The sequence below is a fragment of the Varanus komodoensis genome, unplaced genomic scaffold, assembly GCF_004798865.1.
Source record: "Varanus komodoensis strain SLA01 unplaced genomic scaffold, ASM479886v1 scaffold11, whole genome shotgun sequence".
Lineage (NCBI taxonomy): Eukaryota > Metazoa > Chordata > Lepidosauria > Squamata > Varanidae > Varanus > Varanus komodoensis.
In genome coordinates, this window is record NW_025335317.1 from 16,693,261 (window position 1) to 16,715,341 (window position 22,081).

The window sequence follows — 22,081 nt, forward strand, 5'->3', positions numbered from 1 at the left end:
CTGTATTAACATTAGTAGAATGTGCCTCCCTTGAAGACACTGTAGAATTAGAAAAATTAGGAAACTACCAAAATGTCTGCCAATCTGACTTGGTTCCTAGTCCCTAAAAATAGGTGAGCTATTTTCTCCAAAATTGGAATGTACCAGTTTTTTGCAGCTCAGCGCTCCTTAAATATATCTATCTTCCAGTTTTAAATTACTTTAAGTTTAGCAATCATCAGTACATGTGGCATTTATCACTATTTCTCTATGAAAAGTAGATTCTTCCTCTAAAATCAACCACATTGAGCATCAAGAATCTACAAGAATAGAAAAACTCTAAATTGTATATGTGTCTCTGATTATCTCTTGGCACTGTTCGTGTTAGTTTTTTCCCATTAAATATGCTTGAGCTTAAGATCTGGAGTTAAGTTACATGGTAAGTTAATCCTTTACTGTGATGCCAGATGTGATGAGATGCCAGATGGCTGGCAGAGGCATCTCCAGAGAAAACCAGGCTAAGTTGTCTTTTAAGACACTCATGTGCTCGTCTGTACAACCCGAGTTTCCAAAACAGCTGGCTGTTAAAAATATTCTGAGAATGGTAGCAATCAATGATGGGGTCAGATAACATAGCAGCTTACAGTTATTTTATGGGTGAATGTGAGTTGTTGTTGAAACACAGTTGTCCAACAACAAACTGCACGAACAAGCCATGGCTTGTTAACCACAAACAACCCATTGTTGGGTTTTGAACTCTGAGTAGTTCACAATGGTTTTTTAACTTGGCTGGTTTGTTAGCATTGTAATCCGCATTTCAACAACAGCTATTGGTTCAACATAGGGCCACACTCAGCCCTTGACTGTCAGTTATTGTGTTGTTGGAGGCCAGTCAGTTTCTATAAAATGTTCTCCATTTTCAGACTCTATTTGGGCTTACAATGAACAGTTAGGTGAAGTTTGGAAAACCCAACCATTTTTATCTGTGTTACAGAAAAGGGTGACTTTCTTGCTTTGGACCTGGGGGGCTCTAAATTTAGAGTCCTAAAAGTTAAAGTGTCTGAAGATGGGAAGCAAAAAGTTCAAATGGAAAGTCAATCTTACCCGACACCTAAAGAAATTATACATGGGAGCGGGACTGATGTAAGTAGTACGCTTTACCTCTAGGACTTGCCCCTTATGATTTAATGTATTTTGAGACATGAAAACAAAGTAATTTTTTTCTGTTGGGCCAATTTGTTTGTTTTTATACAGTTTGTCTATTTTAAGTTATATATTACAATTTAATATTTGTTTGATCTCAGTTATAATTCACTGTGAAGATGCAGCTTTGGCTGAAAGCTTTTTAATAACTGCACAGGAAATACAACCAAGTTTAATGTAAATTATATTTTATTTCCTGGACCACTTCAACTGCATGACACTTTTAGTGGGCATATAAAGCCAAAGCTGTTGTATATGAGTATAGAATAAGATGATGATTGGCTTGTGTTTCTTTTTTATTTTGTGGTAGCTGTTTCAATATGTAGCGGACTGCCTTGCAGACTTCATGGAAGCGAAGGACATAAAGTATAAGAAACTGCCTCTTGGCTTTACCTTCTCTTTTCCTTGTAGACAGAGCAAATTAGATGAGGTAAGTGCAAGATAATATATCATTTCATATCCAGGGGAAACCTTGAGCAGAATTACTAACTGGTGTTACTGTGCTGAGTAGGTGACCTAATAGTTAAGGTGGCTACCACTGCATGCCACTATTGGTTATCTATGCAAGAGGACTTTTGGAAGGCCATCTTTGCTCTGAGTAAGAAATACAGTACATAGCATTGTACAATTCTAATTTCTAAAACTCAGGGGCTGAGGATACACAGCAGATGGGCAGAATTCAGACCTGGCGGCAGAATCCTACCCTCCTGGAATCACCAGATGGTCAAACTGTCTTCCTCTGCCCCAATCTCCTTTCCCTCATTTAATAATTTCCTGGTTTTTATGCAGTTTTTCCTATTCTAAAAAGTTGGAAACACTTCCCCTGAGGCTTGGGTAATGACAGTAAGAGCTTTCAGCAAAAATTGGCTGGTATTCTTGCTATTGGCTCCACCCCTTCACCTTTGGCTTTTCTGTTTATGCCATCTTCCTGTGAGTGTGTGTGTGTGTGTGTGTTAACTAGAACCCCAAGATCCATCAACTGGAGCCTGGTGGAAAAAACATACATTTATAATGGGAGAATTCTGAGCCCAGGAACGTTAGTCCTGAACTGAAGAGGACTCTCAGTTCCTCCACATAAGAATCCATTCCAGGTTTATTCCTTGTTTCAGCAATATAATTTAAGATGGTGGGAGTATTCTTGTTGCTGCCATACTTAAATGGTGGGAGTTAGAAATCCTTGTCAATCTACTGCAAGGAGTCAGAAAACTGGCGGTCTACTGCAGACACCTGCCAGTAGAGATACAGATCTACCGTCTGCCCCAACCTGCTTTATCTTATGCAAGCTTATAATCAGTATCATGTTCCATGTTCTTTTGTCAGCTAGATCTGTTTTTTTAGATAAATTCTGAGGACTTCACAAACTATTTGGAGACGGATGGAAGCTGGCCAGCCTTTCAGCATTGTGCATAGTGTGTGTGCCTAATTAGTGATGAGCGCCCTTCCATATAATGAATTCACTGCTAATGATGTTTGTTTGTTTAATTCCTACCCCACTTTTTTTTCTTTTAAAAAAATTTTTGCATGAAGTGGCTTATGAGAAGATCTAGGTTGAAAATGAAACCCTAACTAAAATGTGGCATAAAACAAATAAATTAAAATGCAGCCATACAACAAATTAACAGCACCAACTAATTAACACCACCTTCAGTAACAGAACAGCTTATATGCCAAAAACCTGTTTGAACGTCTTTGCTTGCTGGCAGAAAGACAGCAAAAAGGGAGACAACCTTGCCCCTCTGCCTTTGGTGGCGGTACCTAAAGAAGAGCTTTCCCCACAGATCTTAAAACCCAGGTAGGCTTGTGTGGATGAAGGCTTTTTCCAAGTAGCCTCAGCCCAATCCATATAAATGATGTAGGTCAATATAAATCATAACCAGCACTTCAAATTGTTTTGAAACTTTAGCATGCTATTATTTTAACATAGTAGGTAGCAGAAGGAGGGTGTTTTTTGTTATGTTGCTTGGTAAACCACGTATACATTGATGGAGTTATGTTGTCATTACTTACTCATAAGATAAATGTTCTTTCTTGAAAGGGGGTGCTGATTTCTTGGACAAAACATTTCAAAGTCCGAGGAGTACAGCAGACAGATGTGGTGAAATCTCTTCGTGAAGCCCTTAGGAAACACCAGGCAAGTTCCTAATGCTTGGATTGTCTTTCAAAATACAAGATGTGGTCCCTTGTAGCTTAGGTTTCTGAAATATTTTTAAAGCCCTGCACCTAAAGACATTGCTCGATTAACTCCAGGTGGAATAGCCCTAGCACTAGCAACCCGAAGGTGCTGTCCCACTGTTCCATTATTTTTTCTCCTTCACAGATTTTTTTGCATGAAGGAAAAAGATGGAAGAAGTGATAATAAAATATGGGGCAGTAATGAGTGGAGATCCCCCCCAATAAAATTATGTGAATAAGGCAGTGCAATGGCGCCATAACAGGCTTGTCTAGATGCAGCCTTCTTTACAAAATTATTCTTGTGTACCATTTCTGGAGGTCCCCAGGCTGGGGAATACCTGCCCATACTGACACAAATGAAGGAAAGGCAGAAAAGGTCCTTCAACACTCAGCATTCCCCAGCTAGCCATGTTGGGAGTTATAGGCCTTTTTCTCCATTTCAAAGTACAATTTATTTATTTATTTATTTATTTAAAACCTTTATATCCCATCCTATATGAGAAAATGTCCCAGGATGGCTTACAAAATTATTACAAATTATTACAATATTTGAATACTCTTGCTCTAATTCTTTTGCATTTTTAAGGAGGCATTCCAGCTAGACAGGTCCTGGCAATGAACAGGCATGGCACATATATTGCATCTTTTCCATCTTAAAAGCGGAGGTTTTGTGTGGTAAAGCAAAATCTTGAGAAGTCACATAAGGGGTCTACAAATGAAAGATGATGATGTCTGAAATGCTCATTAAATTCCTTGTTGAAGGAAGGTGTTTGCACAGTAAAGCCCCATTTGGAAGGACTGAAAGTGTATCTGTCTAAAATTCATTTTAGCTTCCCTTTGTAAAGGCTGTGGATTAAGTTCGTTTCTTTTAGAGGCACAGAAACTTAGTTTGCATGAATGACTGTAAGACTATGAATAGGTTTTAGATTAACTTGACTGACATGTTGCATTTGGCCCATTAGGATATTGATGTAGATGTTTTGGCTTTGGTAAACGACACAGTAGGAACAATGATGACCTGTGGATATGATGATCAGCGATGTGAAGTTGGTGTCATTATTGGTAATTCTATTAACAATTTTACAAGAGGTGGGATAAGGTTGGCTTAACTTAAAGCAAATATTCCAGAACTGTAACTCAATAGTTCCATGTTGGATTTCAAAAAAAGCAAAGAAAAGGATATATATATTTAAGAACCCCAAACTTATCATTTTTAATACTTTATTTGGATGATAGAACAGCCATAGTTTGTTAACAGTATTTACTTATTTATCTGGCCAGGGCGACTTCTTTTCTTTTATAACTTTTCTTTTATAACTTCTTTTATATCTTTTATATTTTTTATTTATTTTATATTATTAACTTTAATTTTATATTGTTATTTTTGTATTGTATTGTATTTTATTGTGTTGTAAGCCGCCCCGAGGCTTCGGCAAGGGGCGGCATAGAAATGTTCTAATAATAATAATAATAATAATAATAATAATAATAATAATAATAATAATAATAGTTTGAGAGCTTGGAGGAGTGAGTGTGCTGGCTATTGGTTGCTTGTCCTCTTCTACTTGGCATTGCTAAACAACCCAGGAACAGTTTCTGGGTTGTTCATGTGACATGCGAACCTAGAACTCTGGGTTACTGAGTGAGAAACCAACACCCTCTCTTACTCCTGTGAGCCAGCTGTAGATTGCTCATTGTGTGAGAACCAAGCCATGATGTCAGGCTTTGTAAAAGAATTTATTTTAATACCTCCATTGTTGCATCATGCTATGTTTTTAGAAGGGTTGTTTTAGCTCTTTAAATATTATTGTGGCCCTGTATTACATGATGTCAACGGTTAGATAATCTCAATTACTTATCTCAATTTTAAATGGCTTTATACCGTTTTTGTTCTCTTATTAATTGGTGCTTGTTTTATTGGAATTGTTAGTTTAATTTATTTCAGACTGCATGTTGCCCAGAGATAGCTTTTTATTACTGGCTGATTAATAAATGAAAAAATAAATGGGGATTGCAACAATGCCATTTTTACTTCTCCTTTTTTGCATTTTCTCCCCTTTCAAAATGAATCTGCTGGATTTAGGAACAGGCACAAATGCCTGTTACATGGAAGAGATGAGCAATATTGACCTTGTGGAAGGAGATGAAGGAAGGATGTGCATCAACACTGAATGGGGAGCCTTTGGAGATGATGCATCCCTGGATGACATCCAGACGGAATTCGACAGGGAAATTGACTTGGGGTCTATCAATCCTGGGAAACAATTGTAAGTTTACTTGCCGATTTAGCATAAGGCTTCTTTCTAGTGATGTTGAAGGAAGCATGTGTGCGATCGTTTAATGAGCATGTCATTATGCTGCTTTGAATAAGTTGGTCAGCCCTGAGCACCATATTTAGAGACCTGTAGCCCAGCCTGAGAAGAGGGTCTGAACAAGTGGAAGCCTAGAGGTGAATTCCCACCCCACTCAACATGCTTACGACTTCCAAATGGCTATAAGAGGAGGTGGCTGCAACTCTCTCATATTTTTTGGGTTCAGATAATTCAGAAGCAGATGGCTTTTAAAAAGAGTATACACAGAAGCTGATCCTGTCGCAATTAAAAAAAAACCCAGACATAATTTCCTGTACCAGTTTATTTGCCTTAGCTAAGGTGTGTTCTTTTTTAAAAATTAATTTGAAACCGTTCCAATCTACAGGAGCAGGTAGTTTGAAATACATATTTTGTTAATAAAACATTCCTTCCAAGTTCCTCTACTGTTAATGAAGCTGAAAACCCGTGAGCCCTGAGTGAAGTGCAAGGCTGGGAGAGAAGGGGAAATGAGGACAGGAATTCAGGAACACAGCCTTGGAAGCCGCTGCAAGGGAACAAACAGCGCACGGCTTCCTTCCCTCTTCGCCTGACAAGCTCCATCTGGGGGCTGAGCGTGCCCAGAAGGCCTTGAGCCTGACAAGAAAAACCGAAGAGTCCACTGGGGGCGTACAGTCCAAAGAACATTTGCGGTTTATTCAGACATACAGGAGGTACATGCAGCATGTAGGAAACTCCAAAGGGACTACCAAGATGGAGTCTGTCCAAGATGCTTTGATAACGTATCCTGTACAAACACAGTTTGGAGGAAGGGTTCTAGATCACCTGGGCAGTTTGCCAGAGGCGCATAAGATGAGAACAACAGGAATGAATGTGATTAAGAATGCAAAAGGAAGAACCTTCGGGACAGACAAACCATCAGCATATCTAAGTGTAAGTAGGGAGCCAGACTTGCAACAAGGATTCCAGATTAGGAATCCCACGTTAAATCTCAAGCTGTTCTTACAGCGTCAGGCTTCAGCCATATAATAGCAAAGCTTTCCCTTGTTTTATCCTGCGAGACCCCGCATTGGTAAATTCTGGGCTTCAGTGGAAATGTCCTCTTGGTAGTGCATCTTCTCTGAGTGAATTCTTTCCAGCCCACAAGGATTTTCTTGATGAGTCCATAGCAGAAGATGAATGAGACACAGCTCCTCCAAGCCCAGTTTACTCATTACTGGATGAATGGATTGTGTTAAATCCATGCTGACTGTATTTCAGGAATTGTTAGGTATCTTTCATTCTATCATCCACTTATTGATAGTTTTTTAAAAAACCAGAATTTCATTCTACTTGTGCTATTCTTCCTTAGTTAATGTTAGTGCATTTGCACGAGTGGAAATAGCACCAATGTGAATCCAACTCAGAAGTGAAAAAAGGTCTGCAAATCTGCAAAGTTAGCATGATACGGAAAAAGCTGGTTTGCTGCGAAATCCCTGCCAATTTGTAGTGGCAATAATAATCAGTCTGCATTTAGAACTTTTGTAATTGTTTAAACCTTGAGGTACATTCTCTACTGTATTTAATGATATACATGAAATGCTTCAATCAAAGAAAATTCAAAGTGATACACAAAGCCAGGTTTTCACACAGAGAGAAAAATCTTCCAAAGAACCCTGAGATAAATGATTTGTGCAATTTTGGTGATGCAGGTAAGGGATGGGGAGATTGCCTATGAGTTTCCAGCTTGTAGTTCTTGCTGAGTGTTGTATGAACTCAGAACTTACTGTGGTTTCCAGCTCTTCAGCATTACACTTGCTTGACAATCATGTTGCTTTTAAAACCAATAAAAATGGGACTTTGAGTCATGCTTTGAACCACATTCTGTAGTATATGACTTATGGAAGGATAGATATTATTTATGGGAGCCACAGAAATTGTAACCTCTTGTATTTTTACTCACTGCTGCTGAGTTATTACTTTTAAAAAGAAAAATCAAGTTGTTATGAATAGTTCTCTCCTGATGTTTTGAGATCTATTTTGCATAATTACATAGTGCTATTAAAATACTTTTCCTTAGAAACCTTTAGCTGATATGGCATATTTAATGACTGTTTTCTATGTCATGACAGGTTTGAGAAAATGATCAGTGGTTTGTATTTAGGAGAACTTGTTCGACTCATTCTTGTGAAAATGACGAGGGAAGGCTTGCTTTTCAATGGGAAGTTATCAACAGCTCTCTGTACCAAGGGCAAGATTGAGACGAAACACATAGCTGCCATGGAAAAGTAAGCAGTTTTAGTCTGTTTTTCAGATAGTTTTCTGCAGATGCGACCCGTTTGCTTCCTTCAGTTGCACTCTGAGCATGGCCAGTTTTACCATGAGGCAGAATGAAGCAGCTCCCGCAAAATGCAGATTCTAGGTGTCATGGAAAGTAAATTGTTAGTTATTATTGCATTTCTTTCTTTCTTTCTTTTTTTTACTGCTAGGGAAGGAAGTGAGGTGCAAGTGGGAATTTTCCCCCTTCACATACCTAAATATGCACACCTGAAGCAGGCAGGTTGGTGTTATTTGCTCATCTGCCTCAGGCGGCAAAATTTCTTGGTCTTGCCTTGATGGAGAATGGATTTTGGGCAACTTTGTTTTATCCTCTGCTTTAGCCTCACAGAAGTTCTAGACACAACAGAAGCGCCAGGAGAGGCTAAACTCAGGCACGTTATTTAGGGAAGTCAGAAGAAGCCTTCCCCCCCACCCCACCCACCGTCCCTTTCCCCTGTAATTCCAACCACGTATGACCAGATCTGTCCATGGCCTGCCCTCTGATTATACACAAAAACTGGCTGCCCTTTGCCTGCTTGGCCCTCTACTGAAACGATGCTCACAAGTCTGTTTCTGACTGCTTTGTTTCGTGGTAGATATAAAGAAGGCCTTAGCAATACAAAAGAGGTTCTGACAGAACTGGGCCTGACCCCGTCTGAAGATGATTGCATTGCTGTTCAGCATGTGTGCACTATTGTTTCATTTCGCTCAGCAAATCTCTGCGCTGCGGCCTTGGCAGCCATACTGACACGGCTTCGTGAAAATAAAAAATTGGCACGGCTCCGCACAACTGTTGGGATGGATGGGACTCTGTACAAGACGCACCCTCAGTAAGTCCAGACTTGATAAATCACTGGAGTACGTAGGGGAGTTGTTACTCCCAGATGGAGAAAATACCATTGCTGATCTGTGTATAGGAATTCACTTGAAGTGGTTGCAAATGAAATGGCAACCAGCAGACATGGCTTTGAATAAGCATTAAGCAAATTCATGGTTCACCGACTCCTGCTAGCCTTGATAACCTCATGTAATTTCCTTGGTCAGAAGCAGACTGTCTCTAGTTATCAGAAGCTGGGATCGAACCAAGAGGAAATGGCTGTTGTTGCTATTCCCAATTGAGCTTCCTGGAGATAGGCAGTTCTCCAGTTTTTCTGACAGAGTGCTGAATTAGGATAGTCCCTTCCAGTGGCACTCACAAATGAGTCCATTATTAGGCCTGTGGACACCCACAATTTTGTCTCGTGTGTGTACACATGAATTTGCATGAAATGTACTAGCAGTTATACTTAGGCTCCAGCAAAAGCTGATAAAATATCCCAGCAGGTATCCATGTCTGCATCTCTGTGTCTGCATCTCTAATGATATATCAGAAATGATGTAAGTTCCTCATTTCTCCTACCAGCTTTGTCGTGTCATTCTTTTATCTGTTAAAAGGGCACAGAGAATTGGGTAAAAAAGTTTAAAGATGGCATGCATCAGTACAAAATTTATCTGTGTAATAACCTCCTCCCCTGAGGTTAGCATTAATACTGGGCATTGCCTCAACACATGTCTAAAAGAAGCCTTAGCTGGATAATGCAATAACAGTTAGGTTAATTAGACAATATTTATTAAATAGATGTTTTGGTAACCATCAGAACAAAACCAATTAGGCTTCATAGCCTAAGTTTCATAAATGGAACAGATAAATGTCAAAGTAGCAATCCAGTGATTAGATATTTTCTAACTGCTGGCGTCTACAGCAGTTTCTCAAATGCCCAGATGTGCCCATGGGTCCCAAAAGGTTGGGATCCTGTGGAACAAATCCATGTACCTCTTTCTAGGCTTCTGGTGTGTGAACTCAGTGGCATCATCAAAAAGATGTTTTTGATTGATCTGAGCATTGCAAGGTGACATGAGAGAGATGGCTGTGAAGTATGAAGATGTCTGGTTTTTTAAAATATATTTTAATTGTTTTCTTAAAATAAATATGATACAGAAGGAAAAGGGTATACGAAATGAAGTGAAATAAAATTGCCAAGGGATTTTAAACCAATATAACCAATACATTAGTAATCTGCAAATTTCCAAAGAGACCAAAACTTTTTCTATCTTTTGGTCAATCAATACTCTGTTGAAGCTTGAAAAAAGAATAACTATAATTCTCTATACCAACATATTGTCCAGCCAGTTCAAATCAGTTATAAATCATCAACAGCATTTTAATAAGCTTCATTTTACATCATATTATGTTCAGTATAATACAATTTCCATTTATCATGGAAGTCTTCCATAGGTCTTCTGTTTACATAATTAGTTTTGCCATCACTGCATGCTATGCCGACTTACTTTTCCAGTCTTCAATTGTTGGACGTTCTCGTGTTTTCCATTTAGAAGCAGTTATAATTCTTGCTGCAGTTATTTGAGTATTTGAATTTGACATGTGCTTTGAAAGAGTCTCTGGCATTATGTTCAAAAGTTTGTAGTACTTGCCAATTTTTTCTATATCTTTCGGGATGATATACCACAAAAAACATCTTATACTGATTTTCTCTTTAGTGTGGTGCCTGTTAATGTGTGTTTAAAATACACAAATTGTGTCCATAATATTTGCCAGCACTTACCTACTGGGATTTTTCTTTTAGGTATGCTAAGCGTCTCCATAAAGTAGTTAGAAGGCTAGTTCCCAACTGTGACGTCCGATTTCTCCTCTCTGAGAGTGGCAGTGCAAAGGGAGCGGCAATGGTGACAGCGGTAGCCTGCAGACTATTGTCTCAGCGCAAACAAATCGACGAGGTCTTGGCACATTTCGTATTAACCAAAGAGGACCTCATAGATGTGAGAAACAGAATGAGAGCAGAACTGGAGTATGGCCTGAAGAAGGACACACATCCTACGGCCACTGTGAAAATGCTGCCAACGTTTGTTTGTGGAACTCCGGATGGCACAGGTAGCGTCTTAGAAGAGCATCGGCAACAAAAACTGCCAGCGGTTTCAGAAGATGAACATTTTACTTCCTGTCTATGAAGAACTGGTGTAAAACAGCGTTTGTAAGGTTTTTTCCCCCCTGAATATCAAGTTCCCTGGCACAATCCCATGCTTGTTTAGACAGGAACTCCCAGGATGCCCCGCTTTGCGATACAGTTTTCTGAGATGGCAGTGGATGTTATTTATGAGGGATAAATGTAACCATTCATCCCAGTCAAAAAATGCCCATTGCCCTGTCAGCTCACCGCCTCCTTTTAAAGAGGGCCTGGTGTTGTGACAGCTAGCTTCCCCAGAAAAGGCAATGGGATGCACTTTTGTACTTTCCAAATAGCCAGAGAATCAGGAAAATGTGGAAAAAATGCATCCCCATCAAGACAATTAGGTCAAAAGCAGAACCCCAGTGAGGAGGTCTCCACGAAGTGGTGGAAATATCACCCCTACTCTTTTGTAAGATCAGTTGCACCTTTTCTTTTCCCTGACAGCTTGCCTTTGATAGCTGTCAAGAGAAAAGAAAAGGGAAAAGAAAAGGCTTTCCTTGGGACAGTGTTCAGGGTTGGTAGCTGTTGCGCTCTGACAGTAGATACCTCTCAGCACTCACCCACTGAAGGGCCTTATTTCTATACTTGTACAACTGCATTTCTGCATAGCATGGGTTAAAAAAAAACCCTCAATTTTTGTGCATGATGTGTACACAAAAGTAATAATAAAACGACAGCCCCTCCAGAGTGCTGCTTGGACACTTAGATGGGACTCTTTGATGTTTGGCTGCCAAATGGAACTCATGAAAGTCAGCTGTCGATTTAGACTTTGTGATCTTAGAAGAAAAGGGGAAAGCGGGGAGACCTGTCATGAGCCGAGATCAGCTTGTGATCACAGCAGGGAGGGCATTCCAGGTATGCAGGATGAAGCCCCCATGCCTGCTAAGCCTCTTTTCATTGGTTGGGGAGAAGATGCTCAGTAGGGGAAGGAGCTGCTTGGTTTCACTTCATCCTGAAGAAAGAGTCATGTGGGGGCGACTCTGCCTGTCAGCACTGTAGGTACCTTCTCAAGTCCTTGGAGCTTGGGAAGAAGGAGTATGCTGTTACCTGCACCTCCAATGGGCTGTGCTGGGTTCATACTACTTAGTGTATGGAATCTGGATTTGGGGGTAGAAAATAATCAGATGCTCTTGACTTAATTGTCTGGACTCTGACCACTTTTGCTGTGCCCTAGGCCCAACTCATGCCAGGTGTTAATATGGGTCTCGGACATGATGTGAGTCCAACTGTTGTGTGGATATAACTAGCAAGGTCAACTTGGACACCCGCTGCCTGCATGTCCACTGCACAGGCAGAGGTCTGGTTCTGCATCTTTGATTTTTGGGCTTTGCATGCTCAGTGGGAGAGTAATTTGGTGCAAAGAAGGGGCCTGCTGGCATTCCAGGGTGTGGGCAGATTTGATCTCAGCTTGGTTGCTGATTGAGAATAGGACTTGAGTAAAGTTTTTAATTTTTTTCTGTTGCAGAAAAGGGCAAGTTCCTTGCTCTTGATCTTGGTGGGACGAATTTCAGAGTTTTGCTTGTAAAAATCAGAAGCGGAAGAAGCAAATCAGTCCGAATATACAACAAAATCTTTGCTATTCCTTTGGAAATTATGCAAGGAACAGGAGAAGAGGTAAACTTAGTTGATTCTTTTTGTTCATCAAAATACATTGAAAATACTGATTTTAAATATTGCCTTTCTCTCCTTTTTGTTTCTTTTTTTCTTTTGTTAGCTATTTGATCACATTGTCCAGTGCATTGCGGACTTTTTGGAGTACATGGGAATTAAGGGTGCACGGCTTCCTCTTGGCTTTACATTTTCTTTCCCCTGCAGGCAAGCAAGTATTGATAAGGTAAGGAGTGGAACACATAGATGCTGAGATTTGGCATGTGACTTGGCTTCCTCTTATAATTTGGCTTAATCTCTGCATTTGTTTTTGCATGTTTAGAGAGAATTATGTTTTACAATACCCAGCATTCCTCAAGCAGCATGGCTGTCTTGAGGGTAATGGGAGTTACGGGATGGATTTCTGTTTAAACATACATAGGACTGTGCATTTAATTAATGTTACCTTTCCTATTTCTACCCAGTCCTCCTTTGCCAGATTTTTAGGGCTAAACTACATGCTAGGTCAAACATGTCCTCATTATTTTGTTTACTTTGGTGTAAGTGTACAGGGCCAAATCTTAGAACCAGTTCAGCTTTTCCAAGAGAGAGAGAGAGAGAGATTGAGATTCAGGAGGAAAATGTTGCTGGGCTGGAGGTTCAAGTCTTCCCTACCTACCTGGTAAATAACATAGTGAGGTTCAGCTGTGCACAACATGTTTAATACAGTGTGTAGTTCAGCCATTAAGAGTCTTATCAAAGGCTTTGTCAGAAAGTCTATAAAATCCATCCATGTTGTGCTAGATAAACACAGCCATATTTTTGTAGTCATCTGAATTAATTCCTTTGAGCAAGGCATGTTTATCTGCACTGCCAATGCATACAACTCATGTAATATTAATGCAAAGGACTGAGTGTATGTCAGATAAGAAAGTAATTCAGGTTAGTCCCAATTTCAATTGGTGGGCATTGCATTTGTAATTATTGAGTAGGGATGTCAGGGAAATGTACAACAGAGTCAGAGGAGCTCTGATTTCTATGAATCTAACCTGCAGTTTTGGTAATGGTTAGGCTTTTTCTGCCTCATCTGAGCTTTTAGGAAGTATTTGCATTGTTCGTGGGGGTGCCTTAGGGCAAGTATGGGTTAATCCTAATGCACCTGAGTTCAGGTTGGGCTGTAGTGGAAATGTGCTCGCTGTGGAACAAGTTAGTTCCCTCCAGTTTCCAAGCGTTTTGGTGATGGGATTACTAATGAACCGTGGGGCGGGAGTGGGGAGTGCATTGGGCAAGGGCTGAATAGCTGGGGCTAGGGATTTTCAGATTTCACTAATCTGTCTGTTTTGCAGATTGTCCGGTATCTTTGTTCTGTCATCTACTCTTCCATGGAATTAGATTTTTTAAATCAGAATTTTGTTCTAATGGTGCTAATTCTATTAGCGCTAATGTACACTTGCACTACCTATTACTACTTAGTGATAATTCACATTCATCTGGATTAGTGAAAGTTCACAAGCTAATGTGAATTAGCACCAGTTTACCATGAAATTCTGGTAAAAACCTTTTTAAAAACCCTGAAAAACCTCAAAAATCTGGTTCCACCAATAGGCAAATGATAGAACAAACAACCCCTGACCATTTGCAAAACACATTTATTTATTTATTTATTTATTTATTTTTCGATTTATATCCTGCCTTTTTCCTACAAAGGACTCAAGGCAGCTTACATCTCCTCCTCCATCTTATCCTCACAACAACAACCCTGTGAGGTAGGTTGGACTGAGAGTCTGTGACTGGCCCAAAGTCTCCCAGTTGGCTCCATGGCTGAGCGGGGACTAGAACCCAGATCGCCTGAGTCCCAGTCCCGTGCTCTTAACCACTACGCCACACTGGTTTGGGTTTAACAAAATCCATATATCTACCAGTCTTTACTTTGTAGAAATGTGTGCTTTTCTCTTGTTGGCAGTTGCATCAAAGCAGTAATATTTTATTTGTATCTTACTATTTAACTATGTAAATAATTAATTCATGATTTAATTAGATAGTCTTTCCATAAGTTAGCAACATGTGTATGCACAAGTCCATCCTTTAAATATTCCATATATTATTCTGGAAATCTAATTTGCACATGTAACATTAACCAAGGCATGCTACTTCCTCCCTACCCCACCACCAGACGGGGCTTCAAGTGACAGCAGGTAGCACAACTCCTAACCACATCAGCAAACATTCTGCTAGAGGGAACGAAAGCACGATTAGGCTGCATTCACACAGTGCCCCTTTTCTGCTGTAAACCATCCCAATTATCCTCCCATGATGGAAGGCTGCAGTGCTTTCCTTGTGCCTTCTGTTCCAGGATGCATTATCCTCCGTCAGGAGGTTTGAGCATTTGATTGTTTTTCTAAAATGCAACTTACCTGCATCACCCCTGTTTGAAACAACCCCAATTATTAAGTGTTCTACCTTATATCTTCTGGGAGGGATTGCCTGTTTTATCTCATATTGGTAAACACATTTCATTTGACTTCTTTAAAAACTACTTTCCCACTCTAGGGAGCTCTTGTTGGGTGGACTAAAGGGTTCAAGGCAACGGACTGTGAAGGAGAAGATGTTGTTGATATGCTCAGGGAAGCTATTAAACGAAGGAATGTAAGTGGGGTACAACTTGTACAATCTGAATCTCAGTTATTTCAGCATGGCTCTATGTCAGTGTAAGAGAAGGTGTGGTGTGACTTTCAGGACACGGTGCCCAGTCAAACAAGGGACCTGGGCACATGTAGAACAATGCAATGTCCTACATGATGCACTGGTTAAAAAAAAGTTTTGGACTGCACAGCATTAGAGGAAACTTTGAGAAAGTGATTTTAAAACACTGCCGAGAGCTCAGAAAAAAAGAAGTGAAAGAAAATGAGACCTACTCTGGAGATGGCCGAATCTTGGACTGGGGAGACATAGGTTTAAATCCCTATATGGCTGCAAAGCTCACTGAGTAGTAACAGAGCCGTCAGTAATCGCTTAGTTTCATCTCAAGGGTTGTTGAGGTATGATAACCCAATGAGCACCATGGAAGAAAAAGGGGATATTGAGGTCTAAGGCTTTCTTGTCCCCTCAGTCCACTCTGCCCTTTACTGTCCTTATTTCTGGAATTGTCTCCCAGCAAACCTGCCATGCCCAGCCATTCTCTTGCAGCAAATCCCCTCTCAGAATCTACCTTGTCAGTGGAGGTGTCCTTAATCCTTGTCTCTTACAGAGAAACAGCCTAAGTATTGTACGTGTAGCCCATCTATTCTGTCTGTGTGTCCTCCCCTCTATCTGCTTCTTCTACGAATTTGGATTGTAAGCTGCTCAGTCAAGCACTTGTTGTCTTAATGTTATTCCGCCAAGTGTCCTGCATGTTGTTGGCACCAAATAATTCATCTCCTCCTCCTAATAAAATTGTTGTCACTACTACCATTAATAGAAGTCCAGATTTGTTTTGTAACATTGTTTATCACTTCTGTATTACAGAGCTAATAATTGCATAGCAAGATTTTCTAGGTTTGCCTCAAATTTATACATAATGGAAGAATGGTCTAAAATGTCTCTCCAATGGTTTAAATTATTCTTGAGCTTACATTAAAAGTATAGCTATCCCCTAATGACAGGATTTTTCTTACGCTTGATCCATTTGCTTTTTCTGCGGCAGGAATTTGATTTGGATATTGTGGCCTTGGTGAATGACACTGTTGGGACGATGATGACATGTGGTTATGAAGACCCACACTGTGAAATGGGCCTCATTGCAGGTAAAAACTAAACCTGCAGATGTCCCCGTGTGCAACCGAATAAAATATGTAACTGACAGTGAAATAACATTCTAAAATGCCCGTGCAAGTAAAAAGTAGACCTACTCAATAGCTACCACTGAAAAACACTATGGTGGAAATATGCAAGTAGGGCTCCACAAATGTTAGTTTAATTTATTAAGGTCTGTAAACAAAGAATTTCCTTTTCCCCTGAATTTGCATTTTTGTTTGTGTTCCTTTTTCTTGCCTGCATTTTTAGCATTATTTCAACATAATATAAAAAGCTTATTGGCTGTTAGTAGGAATTTATTTATTAGATTCATGTCCCACCTTTTTCTTTTTAAAGAATTCAAAGTGGTTTACATCAAAGGTGGCCCAAAGTTACCCAGTTGGTTGGATTGCTGAATGGGAACTAGATCCCAGATTGCCTAAGTCCCAGTCCTGTACTCTTAACCACTACACCACACTGGCTTTCAAAAGTAGCCACCTTTCATTCTCCCATGGAAGGTTTAATGCATAGCTTGAAAATAATTTTATCATTTATGCTAGTGCAGGGATCAGAAATTCTGGGAGATTTTTCAGCTGATTCTTACCTTCTCCAAAATCCCATCACAAATAAGATAAGACTTTGTATCTTTGTGAGCCCTGTGATGAAAGCTTGGGACAGAGATGTTTTGATGGGCTATAGAAAAGATCCTGAACGAGACAGCTGCTAATCTTTACCATTATCTTCTCCAAGTCGCATGGTGGAGGAGAGCTCTGAGCAAGGGGTTTGAATGCTCCTAGACATCCTCCTGTCTTGAAGGCCAGGATGCCTCAGCATGAATGTGCAGAGGTCAGGAAACAAGGCTTATCAATGAATAATCTTTGGATGCTGTTGGAAAAGAGCTATGGGCAATTCTAAATGGGCCACTGCACAGTTTAACAGGTTTAACCCCTGAGACCTCTGGTTAAAGCATCTCTGGTAGCAGAATCTTTGCATAAAGCAGAGGTGTTACTTGGTAGAATGCAGCACTTGGTTCCCAGTGTCCATTTCCTGGACCTCAATTTTGTATAGCAAATGGTCAACAGCAAGGATGGACAACTGGTGGTCTGGTTTTCTTGTGACGCAGCCACTGAACAGCATTTTAATAGTCTGTGCTAGACCTGTCGCATTTTAATCAAGTTATTGTGGAAATGTTGCTCCCACATTGCTCCTGGGGGAAAGAAGCAATAAGACCTTTTGAAGGAGGGCTGGGGGGTGTTGTCGCTCATTCATGATCTCTCTGAAAGTGAAAGGGCCACTGCCAACCCACAGCTGCGGGGTTCCTTCAGCGAGCGCATCCATTCCTCACAGCCTTGATGGTCTCCTGCCAACAGAGGATATGTCAAGGGGCAACCACTACGGCTGGAGGCCTGACGCTTTTCACTGGAGCCTCAGCTCTCTAGGAGGCCTCCTGAAAAGATCCAGGGACCCTGATGAACTGTGTTGCATCTGATCCCCATAGATTAACTGGGACTTTTGCTCACACACGCTTCACCTCCTGCTGCTCCCTTGAGTATTATTTCTGCTTGAGTATTTATGTTTTTACACTGTCACAATAGGCACATGTCTCTCTGGATGTTGTGCACAGTTTTTTCCCGAAATCAAATGCCCTCTTTTCTATGTGTGCATCTTTTTTTAACAAGTAGGCGTATCTGTAGAAGGCAGGCTCCCTTACAGACGTTAGAGCATATTTTAATTTGTATATACAAGTGTGTGCATTTTTCATCCTGTGGACCTGAGCTTTGGGTCTCTTGGTACCATCTTGCATACCATGCCAATCAAACACATGTGCCCTCATCTCTAATGCCAGCACTGCTGGGTGAATCCAACCTTATCCAAGAACCAGTGAGGGGTTGGGGCACAGGGGACATGCTGAGTCAGACCACTGGTTCATAGGCAGCACCAGGGCTATTAGAACCACTTTGGTCTTGCTTCTCCGCAGGCATTTCAATCATGTCTCTTTCCCTCCAGGGACAGGCAGCAATGTGTGTTACATGGAAGAGATGAAGAACATAGGCGTTGTAGAAGGAGACGAGGGCAGAATGTGCATCAATACAGAATGGGGAGGATTTGGTGACAACGGCTGCATAGATAATTTTAGGACGAAATATGATAAAGAGGTGGATGAAGGGTCATTGAATCCTGGGAAACAGAGGTATGAATGGGTGTCCTATTACAGCATTTGGCAGCGGGGACATACAGAGTGTTCCAAGAAAACTGACATCATTTCATAGTCGAATAACAGCCAATTCTCGCTCAAATGATCTCAAATTTTAACAAAATGTGTAAAAACTGACTGATGTTAGTTACGCAATGTTACACAAGACATGCTACAGTGTGTTTGGAAGGAGGTGGACTACCAACTTGACGTATGTCGTGTCACGGGCGGTGTGCATATTGAACATTTGTGAAGCTTTAGGAAATGGGTTATAAACTCTACATCCCTTTGAATATCTTGTTCAAATTTTGATAAATCTTTTATTGTTCAACATGAAGCCTATTTAATTTTGTTTGTGTAGGACATGTAGTTACTCAGATATTCACATTTCAAATAATGTCATTTTTTTGGGACACCCTGTATATGAACTTTGGAGAAATCTCTTTGCCCTCATCCTTGTGTTGCTTTACATGTAATTTTGGAGAACTACATTCAAAGATATGGGTCCATGTGGAGTCCCACCAAAGAGCCAGTATTCTTACATGGTACGAACGATGTGCTGGCCCCATTTAACAGCATGCATATTTTATAATTGGCAATATGATCAAAGCTGCCTTTTCCTCCTTTTGTGTCAAAGGTATGAAAAAATGACCAGTGGAATGTATTTGGGTGAAATAGTGAGGCAGATCCTGATAGACCTGACCAAGCAAGGGCTTCTCTTCAGAGGTCAGATTTCGGAACCACTGAGAAGAAGAGGAATATTTGAAACCAAATTCCTGTCTCAGATTGAAAGGTAAAACAATACATTATACCAACAGGGCACCACTGCCTGTTCCCTGAGCCTGAACACAGAATCTGTTTCATAAGGTTTTGAGAAGATGATTGTTTCAAGGATTATAAAATACCTTGTATTTTATAAGAACATAATATGACAAGAAAATAAATGTTACTGATCAGATAATTTCCAGAAAGGATCTATGTTAGTCTGCTGGATCAAGACAACAAAGAATCTTGTAGAGCCTTAAAGGTAAATACATTTATTATGGTATGCACTTTCATGGGCAACATTTAATCAGAAGTGAAGTTTTACCTTGAGCTCCAAGTATGATTGGCGAGGGCGTGCATCCTAGTGAAATCAGAGGGAACTGAAAGTGGGCTATCAAGAAATATCTGTTTTGTGAATAAGGAAAGCCCCACTGAATGAGTGGAAGTCAAGATTTTGCCCTAACAAATTTATGGCATAACTTTTCATGGGCTTGATCTAAATCTTCTGATGCATGGAATGCTATTTTGAACTGGAAAGCGATAGCTGGAATTCAGTGCCTAATACCCCTCTGTTGGTTATTTAAGTTTTATATTTTAGTATAATTCATTTGAAGGAGAAGAGTAAAAATGGCTTTGCCTTGGCAAGTCTAGTTATTAAAATCCAAGAGTAAATCATCCATATAAAAATATAAGGGGAGACAAGCGTTCATGAATTGAATGAATGTTTTCATGAGTTTGGAAATAACTTGGGTCTAGATTTATACTTTGTTGAGTAACATTGCAAGGCAACTTACTTGATTGAATGAATAGGGTAGAATGCTCAAGAGTTTGGGTTATTTACTAAATTTAGACTGCAGTCAGATACAATCCACCCTGAGAGTAAAAGCCATTAGAGCGATAGTGTTCATTGTAAGGCACTCTAGCTAAAGCAGGACTGCCCAATTCAGTTCTCTGGAGGCCCCAATCTGGGTCTTTTGGGGTTCCTCAGGAGGCCATGCCCCTTTCTCCTGGCAGCATACCATTTTCCCAGCTTTTGTGCAGCTCCTCCCCACTGTAAAAGGTTGGTCTGTTTTTACTGGGTGCAAAATGCTGATATTTTGGGTCTTTGACCACCACTAGAATGTGCCCCTGAGACCTTCTCCGAACTGAGAAGTTCTTTGCCATTGGCCTAAGGGAAAGACACTCTCTACCTTTATTCCATCTTTGTATAGAATTATTTACTTTTTGTTTTTAAAGGCCAGGGCCAGGGCGGGGGTGGGGGGTATAACACCCAATAAAGAGCTTTGGGACAAAGAGATGGTCCTTGCAGATCATGTTCTCTTTTTCTTGTACCAGCACTATTTTTTAGTTCTGTCTACCAAGGGCTGCAACTCTCAGATTCTCCAGATGTGTTGGGTAACAGTGTCCATTAGTTAGAGACCATGCTGGCTGGGGATGATAGGAGATGTTGTGCAACAGATTTGGCAGTGCTGGGCTGGGGAAGGTGGCGCTCCATCCTCATGAGAAGTCCTTGTGTTTTCACGGAGTGCAGTGACCGGCTTGCCCTGCTTCAAGTGCGAAGAATCCTGCAGCAGCTTGGGCTGGACAGCACTTGCGACGACAGCATCGTCGTGAAGGAAGTGTGTGGGTCTGTTTCCAGGAGGGCAGCCCAGCTTTGTGGAGCGGGCCTGGCTGCTGTGGTTGAGAAGATACGTGAAAACAGAGGCCTCAAGCACCTGAAAACTACTGTAGGTGTGGATGGCACCTTGTACAAACTGCATCCACAGTGAGTACTTAGCATCCCTTTGATGCCTTGATTTTTAAAAATCAATAAGGATATTAATGAGATATTTTCCTCGGGTGATAAGAATAAAAAGAATGGAAATTATAAGTGGGACCAGCAACAAAATGCTGACGTACGGGCTGCACTTGTTCAGGGTTCCAGCCAGCCATGCCTTTTTCTGCGACATTCCATTCCATTCCCCCTCTTCCAATTTGTTGCCCTCACCTCCAACAATCAGCCCGCATTCTGTGGCCACAGAGCATTCTCATCCCTTGTTGGGTGGCTTTGTGGTTTGCCCACTGTAGCAGTTATCCCTAAATATTTGTTCTGTCCTTTGGCAACCTTTGAGATTTTCTCAGGTATGCTGATCCCTTGCTCATTTGTGTGTGTGGTGACATTTGAGCTACATGGAAACTACATTAGCTGAATGAATTCAGTACTGCTAGGTAGAAAGTACCTTTCTTCTTTAATAACAAATCCTGCTATTTCTAATAAGGTGCCTAACAATCTATTATGTATATTACTGTATGCATATGTATATTTTAGAAATTAGTAAGAAAGAAGCTGTGTTATAAGTAGATCTTTCTCTTTCCATGTGTGTGTATGTATGTATGTAAATTAGGAATGTCAACCATATTAGACAAATTTAATTGATTGATCAGGTGACTTTAAATCAATTTAAACACATTAGCGTCTTACCAAAACCTTTTGACATATTGAAGGAAATGAGAGAAGTTTTATACTTAGTTAAATGAAATGTTCTATTAATTGGATCGGTTTGCTCATTTACGAGCAGGCAAACAACCTGTAGAACTTCTTTCTGTGGTTTCGTATCCTTTAATACAAATCAGGAACTAGGGGTTGTCTCATCCCTAGTAAGCCAGCACAGAGCCGGGGAACAAGTAGACAATGGCATCTGCTGTTCTTCCTTCTCACTACCCCATTGTCTGGGGTAGTGTGAGAAGCAGGGTGCCATGGTTGAGAAGGACAACTCCAATGGGAACCTGCCAGAGGCCCCACCATACCCACCCTTGAT

The 22,081-nt window shown here is 40.6% G+C and overlaps 1 protein-coding gene across 1 annotated transcript in view; it reads left to right on the plus strand.

Annotated features, from left to right (window-relative positions):
- Positions 1 to 22,081, plus strand: part of HKDC1 (hexokinase domain containing 1) — a 33,200-nt gene that overhangs the window by 10,234 nt on the left and 885 nt on the right. Inside the window, exons 3-17 of the mRNA XM_044420472.1 lie at positions 974 to 1,122; positions 1,493 to 1,612; positions 3,218 to 3,313; positions 4,317 to 4,416; positions 5,438 to 5,621; positions 7,775 to 7,930; positions 8,558 to 8,791; positions 10,586 to 10,890; positions 12,432 to 12,580; positions 12,681 to 12,800; positions 15,104 to 15,199; positions 16,236 to 16,335; positions 18,332 to 18,515; positions 19,156 to 19,311; positions 20,815 to 21,048. Of these exons, the coding sequence (XP_044276407.1) occupies positions 974 to 1,122; positions 1,493 to 1,612; positions 3,218 to 3,313; positions 4,317 to 4,416; positions 5,438 to 5,621; positions 7,775 to 7,930; positions 8,558 to 8,791; positions 10,586 to 10,890; positions 12,432 to 12,580; positions 12,681 to 12,800; positions 15,104 to 15,199; positions 16,236 to 16,335; positions 18,332 to 18,515; positions 19,156 to 19,311; positions 20,815 to 21,048 (2,383 nt within the window). The remainder of the gene's footprint in view (positions 1 to 973; positions 1,123 to 1,492; positions 1,613 to 3,217; positions 3,314 to 4,316; positions 4,417 to 5,437; positions 5,622 to 7,774; positions 7,931 to 8,557; positions 8,792 to 10,585; positions 10,891 to 12,431; positions 12,581 to 12,680; positions 12,801 to 15,103; positions 15,200 to 16,235; positions 16,336 to 18,331; positions 18,516 to 19,155; positions 19,312 to 20,814; positions 21,049 to 22,081) is intronic.